The following is an 11330-nucleotide window of genomic DNA, read 5'->3' on the forward strand; positions in this document are numbered from 1 at the left end:
AGGGGGGGCGGGGGAGGGCTTTATATCCATGCCGGAAAGGAGTGTAAACATGGTCCAGTGTATTTCCACCGCGCGTGGGGCAGCTGACGTGCTGATAGTATTTCGGCAGGACTTTCTTCATGTTGGCTCTGTTAAAATCCCCGGCTACAATAAATGCGGCCTCTGGCCGAGAAGTCTCTGTCCTGTCGATAATCCCATACAGCTCCTCCAGCGCTGAGTTGTTGTCAGCGTGCGGCGGAACATACACTGCTGTTAAAACAACCGATGTGAACTCCCTCGGCAGATAAAAAGGCCGGCATCCGATCATGATGTGCTCTAGGCTGGGAGAACAGTCCGAAGAAATGATCTCCACATCTGAGCACCAGTTGTTGTTAATCATGAAGCAGACACCTCCTCCCTTGCTCTTCCCTGAGTTTATTGTCCGGTCCTGGCGATGAATGGAGAATCTGTGTAGAGCAATGGCGGCGTCCGGTATCGAGGGGTCGAGCCAAGTCTCCGTGAAAACCAAAACATTACAGGTCTTGATGTCCTGTTGAAATGACATCCTGCTACAGAGTTCGTCCAGCTTATTATCCAGGGATTGGACATTTGCCAGAAGTAAACTCGGTAGAGGAGGCCTGTTTTCACATTTCCTCAGCCTGACCAGCAGTGGTGTAGTCGGGATTTTTTAAGTGAGGGTACGCTATTTGTGACGTCACCCCACACACACACACACACACACACACACACACACACACACACACACACACACACACACACACACACACACACACACACACACACACACACACACACACACTCCCACCCAAAAAGCCATACATATATTCAGTTTAACATGCAGAAATACACACAGGTGTCATATAGATTATTGTTTGTTTTATTTAAAATTCAGTACTTACATGAAAGCGCTTGGTACCGTCAAGAAATCGCCACACTGGGTCAGGAGGCTCACTGCGAGATTCGGTTGCAGGTCTTGTTCTCCTGTCTTCAGCCGAGCGATGGCATCGCAACCAAGTGGTCACGTAGCTTGTCGGATCCCACTGTGTCATCGGTGGTCCATGTAGCTTGATGAACATCAAAGCAGATACCCTTTCGATCAGTAATCTTGTGCGGATTGGGGTGATAATAAGATTCATTTGGCTGAATCCCCTTTCGCACTCTGCAGTGCTGCATGGGATGACGTTCGTGCAGTTCATTAAAGGCCTAAAATCAGGTGTGTGACTGTCATCCCCAGAGCTCTCAATTAAATCCCTAAACCCGTTGATTGCACTCGCAATATGAAGTCTGAAGCGTTTGCAGAGTGCCGCTATTTCCTCCTCTCCAAAACCAGGCGGCATATCTTGCGCAGGCGGCCAGTTCTCGCGCTCCAGAACTTTAAGTTGCGAAATCAACTGGGTATAGTCCGACTCAGCTTTGGCATTTGCCGGTCCGGATGCTGCAGTTGTGAACATCCGACAGCTTAAATTGTTGCTTAGACTTCTAAGAAACTGTTGCCGGTTTATGGAAACAATTTTTGCATTGTCTGTTAGCTCAACGGAGCCAAATCTGCCTGCTGAGATAGCGATTTCAGCAGCAAGGACTTTTGTCCCAGGTCGTTCTCCCATTGCATCAATGAACCGAATGCTACGTTTAATCAGTTTGTCTGCGTAGGGCACTGATGCAGTGCGTTTTTGCAAACATTCTGACAGTAGAGCTAACTCATGCAGCGTGTCATTCACTGGCGTAACACAAGCACTTGGGGCCCCCCTGCAGGTACTTAGACTGGGGCCCCCCACCGCCACCTGCCACGGCCTCCTTACTACTAGCCTACTCCTACTTCTCTCTCTTTATATATATATCCTAATATATATAGGGGAGAGTGGGGACGGTTGCAACATGTGGCAGTTGCAACACTGAGGATTCCTCCAATCAGAAACGAGCTACAGTGATGACACTCATTTTGCACATGCTCAGTGAGACCCTCTTTCTTCCTGCAACTTTTCAGCAAGATTGGAGCATCTGTTCTGGAAGAACCAGAAATCAAGGTACAAAAGTAATTTTTTTAACTTTTACAACTTTTCTTATAGTTTCTAAATGTTTTGTACAACATATTTTAAAGTTGTATCATTTAAATCTGCAGAATCTTAGCTTTAAATTGCAGTTTCTACCATGTGTCTGAGGTAATCTGTTGAGTTTGCATGTCTAGCATAAAAATGTCTGACTATGTGGGGACAGTTGCAACGCTTTGTTGCAACTGTCCCCCATGTGTTGCAACTGCCCCACATGACATTAATTAATGAATAATATGATATAAAAATGTTTCAAAATATGTAAATATATAAATAAATTATATAAATTAAATAAATATATATTAAATATATATTATATATTAGGCCTACATAAATAAATATATAGCCTATCGTGTGTTTATGTATATACATGTTCTGTATATGTATACAGTATATATATATACACATATATATAGGCCTGTGTGTGTGTGTGAGTGAGTGAGTGAGTGAGAGAGAGAGAATTAATATATACATATGTTTCAATATATTTCATTATGTTGCTTTTTTCAGTATGCCACGAAACAGAGAGCGAAAGACAGATAGGGGTGTCCCTGTACAAGTGCTCCGTTTGGCGGCAGAGGTGATCAGGAGTGAGGGCAGGTCAGCGAGGTCTGTGGCGAAGGAGTTTGAAATCTGTCACACAACACTGTACCGATTCTGCAAGAAATTAGAGAGGGCAGGTCCAGGTGAAGAGATCAGGACAGGATACTGGACGCCAAGGAGGGTTTTTACAGCTGAACAGGAAGCTATTTTGTCGAATTACCTTAAGACAGCTGCAGATATGTTTTATGGGCTGTGCACTAAAGAGGTAAGCAGGATAGTTGCTTATTAAGTTAGATGTGTATGCAGAATTTAATGAAGACTGAGTGAGATGTAGATAAAAAAACAACAACATTGTGAGACAGAGTAAGGCAAAATTACCCTGACTCTCGCCAGATACATGACATTTAGCCTATTTTCGTTTTTAATCCTTTGTTTTTAATTCGTTTTCTCAGGTTCGTCGTCTGGCTTATCTGCTGGCTGTCAGGTATGGATGCCAATACCCAGGGACATGGGATGAGCCAGGCCTGGCTGGCCGCGATTGGTTGATGGGCTTCCTACACCGCCAGCCAACCTTGTCAATAAGGCGCCCCCAAGCCACCAGTCTTGCCCGTAATATACACTTCAATAGGCACAATGTGTCCTTGTTCTTCAATAATTTAGATGAAGTCCTCCGAAAGAACAACTTCCAGGGAGAGGACATATGGAACATGGATGAGACTGGCATTACCACTGTTCAGAGGCCAGATCAGGTTGTCGCCAGGCGTGGAGACAGACAGGTGGGGTCAGCCACGTCGGGAGAAAGGGGGACCCTCGTGACAGTGGCATGCGCCGGGAATGCATTGGGGAGCATGATTCCCCCAATGTTTATATTCCCAAGGGTCAACTTCAAAGATCACTTCATTACAGATGGCCCACCAGGCTGCATCGGTGTGGCAAACAAATCAGGCTGGATGGTGGAGGAACATTTCATCGAATTCCTCCATCATTTCCAGCGCCACACACGAGCATCAGTGAATACGAAGGTCCTTCTGATCTTAGACAACCACTCCTCTCACCTCTCTCTCAGGGCAATTGATTTTTCCCGTGCCAATGGCATTGTAATGCTATCCTTCCCACCCCACTGCTCACACAGGCTCCAACCACTGGACCGGAGTTTCTTTGGCCCTCTCAAAGGGAAAGTTAACTCCTTCTGTGACTCATGGATGAGATCACACCCAGGCCTTCCGATGACCATTTATGACATCCCTGGAATTGTTCGACTTGCCTTCCCCCTGGTCGGAACACCTGGCAATGTCTCAGCAGGTTTCATCACCACTGGAATTTGGCCTTTCGACAGGCTGAAATTCAGTGACGCTGATTTCGCTCCATCCATGGTTACAGGCCGGCCTGATCCTACAGTGCCACTGGGCCCGTCCAATTCCCCCTCTACAGCTCCTCCAGTGCAAGGTGGTCTCCCCTCCTCTTCAGTGGCCCCTCCAGTTCCTGCCAGTGTGTCCTCCTCTTCAGTGGCCCCTCAAGTTCCTGCCAGTCTGTCCTCCTCTTCAGTGGCCCCTCAAGTTCCTGCCATTCTCCCCTCCACCTCAGTGGCCCCTCCAGTTCCTGCCAGTGTGTCCTCCTCTTCAGTGGCCCCTCAAGTTCCTGCCAGTCAGTCCTCCTCCTCAGTGGCCCCTCAAGTTCCTGCCAGTCAGTCCTCCTCCTCAGTGTCCCCTCCAGTGCAAGGTGGTCTCCCCTCAAATTCTGGCCAGTACTTCGATGTACACATGTTTTCACCTGAGCTCATCCGACCCCATCCCAAAGCGACCCAACGCAAGGCAAAGGAAAACGGCAGGAGAAAACGAAAGTCAACAATTCTGACAGATACCCCTGAAAAGAAGGCGTTGGAGGAAGAAAACAAAACAAAGAAAGGAAAGAGAAGGCTGAGCCAGAGCACACTGCAGCCGCAGCCAATTGGAAATACTGAGGAAATGAGAGGAAAGAAAAAGCAAAAGCAAAAGAGGAAAAACATTGAAAGAGATAGCCATTCAGAGGAGGCCTTTTGCATTGTTTGCTTGGAGAGCTACTCAAAGCCCAAGGAGGTGTGGCTACAATGTCTAATGTGTCAGAAGTGGGCTCATGAAGCCTGCACTGATGGCAGCTCAGTGTACGTTTGCCACAATTGTGAGACCGAAAGTGATTAATTTTCTGATGGTGTCTGATGTTTTCCAATGTCTAGTGTTATGTTATATTGTTATGTTATGTTATGTTGTTATGCTATGTTCAGTTAATTCAAGACAAAAAAGTTCATCCAGGCACTCTATTTCTATTTCTATTATCAATTTGTTAACAACTAAAATGTAATTGACAGAAAAAAAAGTCTGTGATTTTGTATGGTTCTTATGATAGGCTATATTATTGTTATTATACTATTGCTTATATTATTATTATTATTATAATAATGATAATTATTATTATTATTATTATACTATTGCCTTTTCTTTTTGTTACTAAGATAATGAAATAAAAAAGGATAAATGATTGTCAAGAATGATTTTTAAAAACAAATTGATACGTGTTTCAACTGTCCCACACAAGTGTTGCAACCGTCCCTTATGTGGGGACGGTTGCACCGTTTCACTCTTTCCATTAAATTGCAAATATATCCAGTATAATAAAACCTACACATGTCATATAATTATGGGTGGATAGGGGACAGATGAGGGTATATTATATACAGATTTGGCCTTCCTACTGCAAATGGTGTCTTAGATACACAAGGAAAAGCAAAAAGTGTTGCAACCGTCCCCACTCTCCCCTATAGGCCTGTGTGTGTGTGTTTTGATTGCATAAAATAGTGAAAAAGATGCTGCAACTCAGCCCCTGACATCCCATGCCCATTTAATCCATAGGCCTATATAGATGTTTTGTTAACCCATTAATATTCTGTACACAGAGTAGGCTATCCAATCCATTTATTACATATAATTCTAACAATGAAACAGTCAGCAACAACAGTCAGCAATAAAAGTAACATTAATGATGATAAACAGAGCATTTACATCTTTGGATACGAGTATATGTGGGCACTCCTCCTAGCGCACCTATGAGCGATCAGTCACAGTCAGTAGCGAGGTTTAGCTAAGAAATACTTCAGAAAAGTCAATGACAACACACCCAATTTCCGGGTTTCAAAATAAAAGTAAGTTGTTCATGTATCCACTGGCGCAGTATTATTTCATGTAGTGTCTTTCAAAATTGCGGCCGGCCGCGGCCGCTCTAGTAGAAATCTAACATGCTGTCGGCGGCCGCTTTGGGGTATAGAGGTAGGGGGCCCGTTCTCATATGAGGGGGGCCGGGGCCCCCCCGCCTCGCGGGGGCTGCGGGGGTATACTTTACGCCAGTGGTGTCATTCATAAGTGCTAAATCCAGCAAAAACTGCTTTGAAGTCAGCCGCTTCAACAGACCTCTATATGACAGCCTATCAGAGGCGGATCGCTTCTCATCTGTCATTGCATTGGTAAAGTGAGCACATAACGATTCAAAATTATCCCAAACGGCAGACACTGTGCGGAAAGAACTAGCCACCCATCTTGTACTTAACACACGGCCGATTTTCCCCACTTGTTGTTCCAATATTTCAGCACACTCTGCCAGCTCTTTTTTATTTTGGGGTGATCTACTGTACACAGTGTATAATTTGTCCATGAATGCCTGAAAATGGTTTACACCATTAACGTCAGACACAGTGTCGTTAACTGCGAGCTCTAGTCTATGATTTAGACAATGCCACGTCAAAATATTGGGATAGCGTTCAGTCATTCGTTTGGCCACACCAGATTTTCGCCCCAACATTACGCTGGCTCCATCACTTGCAAAAGCTATTAAGTGCTTCTTTAGATATGCGTCATCAAAACCATGAGCATGGAGGCATTTGAGTAGAGTTTGCAGAATTGTGTCCGCTGTTTGGTTAGGAAGTTCGATTAAATCCAGGAACATAAAGTGTGGGTCGTATAACTTGTCTGTCTCACATTTGAGATAGACGATCAATGTAGTTTTGCACCCTAGGGTCGTTGATTCGTCGATCAGGACTGATATTTTGCCTTCTATTTCCTGAATGCGTTGACAGGCTTTTTTACGCATTTGGGAAGCAATGTGATCTGTAATTTGTGATGCACTGTAACGGGAGTGCAAGCCAATGCCCGTGTCAATCCCATTCTGGCTTTGTAACTCCATCAGTCCATAATGGTCAGAAAATGGCCTATTTTTCTGTGCTATTTGGTAGACGGTTCGGAACACGGCACTAGTAGCCTTCGTGAAGGATGCATTCATTCTATCACAAACTTTATGGATTGTCTCTCTTTTTGCTCTAGCTTGAATCCGTTGAGCAGCAACGTGACCACTTGACTGGAGGTGCCTCAGAATTTTTTTTCGAAGAGAGGTTAACATTGTGCTCTTCTCTGTTCCACTATGGGTGATACTGTAGGACCGCCATTCATCTCCAATTCGCGAACCTTGGGCTTGAATACAGATAGATCACTAATGGACGTGCACACTTTGCAGCCCAGTTTCCCGTCCTTTGCGTCGATCCAGGGATAGGCCTCCTTTTTTCTCTTCCACATCTCCTCAGTCCAGATCGCGAACGGTGAGCTGTCGGAGCTCCCCATAGAAATATGGGAGCTCCCCACCACCTCCGCGCTAGCATTAGCAGAAGATGTGGGAACTTCGGTGGTGGTGCTGGCTTGTGGCTCAGTCAACGTCTCTGGCTCCTGAATTTCATTGCTGACATCTTTCCGAAAATAAAAATCAATACTTTTCTGTCGATTTGACATTTTAATAACTACACTAACCACACTGAAATCAAAATAGGCTACACATCACATCCACGTTCTCGTTGTTTTTTTTTTTGTCTTGTTTTAAGTCTCAGGTTGATGACGATTATCGAATGTTCATGTTATGTTCATGTCGTAGCCAATATAGGTCACGGACAGATACTGGGGATGTCTTATGTAGCCTATGTAGGTTGTTCTCACCATTGCCAATATCTCCGGATTGACATTTGAGTTGTAAGCTATTTTTTTTTTTTTTTTTTTTAGTTGTAGCCTAAGCTATTTTACATTTATTATTTTTTTATATATCACGTCGGGAGAAGTGGGTGGACGGCGTACCCCCGCGTCCAACGCCCACTACACCCCTGCTGACCAGGACCCCGGCCCGGGATCCTCCTGCGTTTTCCTCCTGCGCTCCACAGGTAGAGCTCCAGCAGGTAAACACGGAGACTCTCCATTGTTTGCAGGTCGTGGTGGATTATTGCTGTCCACCAGCGACCTGATGTGTACAAGTTGTTCTCTATCATATTGGATGATAGGGCTCGCTTGAGCGGTTTGCATGTTGCAAAAAAAGTTAAAAACAACCATAAAAACACTAAGATGTGCAGTTGGTGAGGAGCTCGAGACACGGCAGCCATCCTCGGCGCCGTCTTGTCCGTCCTTGTAGTTTACTTTCCAGAATAGTTTTGTGGTCTTGATTTATTCAAATACATTAAGCAATATGTCCAACACAACCGATCCAGCATCATCTAAAAGTTAAAAATCAACTCAAAGTTAATCAAAATCAGTCCAACAAGGATAGAGCAAATTGCCCTTTTCTGGTTTTAACTGCGATCTTTGACAAGATTAAGGTCAAGGGTGTCACTTTGTCTTGAACAGTGGTCGACTTAACGGGTCAGAAGATTTTCAAAATACACAATTTCAGGCAATGTTGGGGTGGGGTTGGATCCATTTTAGCAGATGCAGAAAATAACAAAATGTCAACGTTTGACTGATCAGACTGTTGGCAAAGCAAGGGGGGATTTGTTAGGCTTATGACAAGGCACATTAATTTAGAATATATTTACATTGCATTTGATGTTTTCCTATTGCGTGAATAAACCTCTCTGAAAGCGTTTTTTTTTTCCTTTTAATGTCTTAATGGTGCAAGCTTTTTTTAGAAACAATACTTTGACAAAGTAATAGGGATCCGCACTTGAAAAATGAAAAACTAAAAGGTGATGTTAACATATTTCCCATTCGTGTTATGCTATTTAATGCTCACTATGCAAATTGTACAACATGACAAAGTTATTATTCAAGGTTTCAAGGTTTTATTTGTCATATGCACAGCAGATACAGCGTATATGTTGGCAATGAAAATCTTATGTTGCGTGCTCCTCCAACAACTCAACATACATGGTGCAAATAAGATAAATAAAATAGTGCAAAAAGAGAGAAGAATATTTACAATAACAACAATAAAGATTTGAGGATGTGAAATATATACATATTATCTCAAAGTTTCTAAATACTGAGGACCCAAACTGTATAATTCTGATGTAAACTTTGGGAAACTTAACACTTCTGGGTTAACAATAGGACTGGCAAATAATTGTTCTCTTAAATTGAATGCACAACACGGAGATGAAACATCTTAATGTGTCGATAAATTGTGTTCATGTTCCCGTACTGGATGAAATCCACACGTTAACACTGAGTGGAATGCAAACACAATGCTCCTCCACACAGCCGAGCCAGAGCCAGGTTACATGAGAAAACAGGTTGAGAGCACAATCCTGGGCACATGTAAACAGATCCGGAGAAGCGGCCCTTCATCAGATCAGGATCCACGAGTTCCTCCTCCCTGCTCACTGCAGCTAGAAGAGCTGGCTGGCTGCCCGCCAAGCTCATCCACTACAAAGGACTACTGATTCAAACTCCTTTTCCTGTTTAGACAAGGGCCTGAGGTATGCAACATGGCTCCCAGGACCAAATGCGTCATAGTGAGAGTGCAGCCCTGGTGGGAATCAAATGAATATATTGTACAGTATATGGTTTACAGTGTGTGGGAGGGAGAGAGAGCATTGTCAAAAGAGCTCCATGTGATCTGGGAACTTGTCAAGCTTCAAACAGCACTGAAGGTGCGGGGAGGTTTAGGAACGTCTTTCTTCAAATCATCTGCAGTATGTTGAATTAAATGCACTTTCAGGTCATGTAAAAATGACTTTAAAAAAGCATACCTAAATAAATCTTCATGGTGTAAAACCATTCTTTGTGTAGGCTTAAAAGATGTCTGTAAAACGTTTTCCATCCTTCAGTACACAGCTTGATTGTTTTGTATCCACTTCCAGTTGAAATTTAGGCTGCACCAAAACATTTTTGTCACTAAGAGAAATCTTGGTGGAGGTTTATTGGTGAACATTGTTTCATCTGTATTTTACACACTTCACAGAAGTCACTAGGGTCAGAAATAAAGAAAAAAGAGAATAAATATCAGACAAGAAACAACTTGAAAATACAAACACTTGACACTGACGTAAAAAAGGAAGTAGCAGAAGTCAGAAACTTGTCTCGTTACCAAATGTGAGTAATTATTTTGTTATGTTTACTACAATGAAAAAAGGGAAACTTAGACTTTAATAAAGCAATAATATTAAGATTAAAAAAATTAGGTTCAACTTAATATTATTGCTTTCAACTAACCTAATTCAATTACGTGAAATCTGTTGATATAATACATTTAATTAAAGTCAACGTTTCAGTTTTGTCAGTGCACCATAGTTCTGGCACTGACCCATTCCTCTTTCATGTAAAGTGTTATTGGGGACCAATCCCTAACAACACATTAAGAGTTCCTCTACTCAATGAATAGTCTTTTATTCAGTCTCATAGGATTTGTTTCGACATGTATTCTTCCTTACCTCAATGAAATGTTTTGCAACATCTTATCATCCAGATGGGAAACAAAAACGGTGACATTTGTTTCTAAGAGTTGATGGCATACATAAATATTTAACATATATTAAAAAGGTTGAGTGTTCTGTCTTTAACCAACTGATTTGTTTAATCCGTTGGTCCTTACAAATCTCAGAAAACACCCACGACATGTGGAGTTTCCCAAGGTTCGATTCTTGGTCCAGCTCTGTTAAAAATGTACATGCTCCCACTCGCTCATATCCTGAAAAAATACAAAAAATACAACTGTAACTATGCAGATGACACTCAGATTTATACTTTACAATAAACCCTCAAGACAATGGATCATTACATTGTCTGAGAAGCTCAGCACCTGGATGAATCACAATTTCCTGCAACTAAAACTGAAACTATTATCTTTGGTGCCAAAAAGAACTGGGCCAACATTAGCACTAAATTAGAAGCACTACTGTTGAAAACATCAGACAATGTCAGAAACCTTAAAGTAGTTGACCTAAATTAAAAAAAACACATCAAAGGAATTACAAAATCAGCGTTTTAACCCCTGAAAAACCTAGCCAGACTGAAAGCACTTGTGACCTCGAAAAACTAGTCCATGCTTTTGTTTTTAGCAGACTTGATTACTGTACCAGTGTTTTCACAGGTCTCTGTAAAAAATCAACAAAACAATATGCCGCCAGAGTCCTCACCAGAACTAGCAGAATTGACCACAAAACCCCGTTCTCAGAAATCTACACTGGCTTCCCTTAACACAAAGGATATACATCAAAATCTTACTTTCAACAAACAAAGCAATCAATGGCTTGGTACCAAAATACATTTCAGAGGGTCCGCCCCAACCCTGCATTCTTTTAAATCAAGGTTAAAAACCTTTCTTTTTTATGCTGCCTATCCTGAGATCCTATAACCGTGCCCTATAATTGCACTTTTAGCTCCTTTTATGAATTGTCTTTTATTTTGTTATGATTATTATCTGTTAAATGCCTATGTAAAGCACTTTGACTGGCCTCTTACAAAT

General features: G+C 42.5%; 1 protein-coding gene across 2 annotated transcripts; it reads left to right on the top strand.

Annotated features, from left to right (window-relative positions):
* Positions 1-1858: 1858 nt before the first annotated feature.
* On the top strand, positions 1859-5106 carry LOC134881091 (uncharacterized). 2 transcript variants are annotated; one of them, XM_063908221.1, is made up of 4 exons: positions 1859-2024; positions 2559-2856; positions 3044-3349; positions 4097-5106. In XM_063908221.1, the coding sequence occupies exons 2-4, from the start codon at positions 2560-2562 to the stop codon at positions 4766-4768; spliced, it is 1275 nt and encodes a 424-aa protein (XP_063764291.1). In that variant the 5' UTR covers positions 1859-2024; position 2559; the 3' UTR covers positions 4769-5106. The 2 variants fall into 2 exon arrangements, with proteins under 2 accessions (XP_063764291.1, XP_063764292.1); XM_063908222.1 differs by having other exon boundaries at positions 1859-2856; positions 3044-3351; positions 4276-5106.
* Positions 5107-11330: the final 6224 nt, after the last annotated feature.

The sequence above is a fragment of the Eleginops maclovinus genome, chromosome 19, assembly GCF_036324505.1.
Source record: "Eleginops maclovinus isolate JMC-PN-2008 ecotype Puerto Natales chromosome 19, JC_Emac_rtc_rv5, whole genome shotgun sequence".
NCBI lineage: Eukaryota > Metazoa > Chordata > Actinopteri > Perciformes > Eleginopidae > Eleginops > Eleginops maclovinus.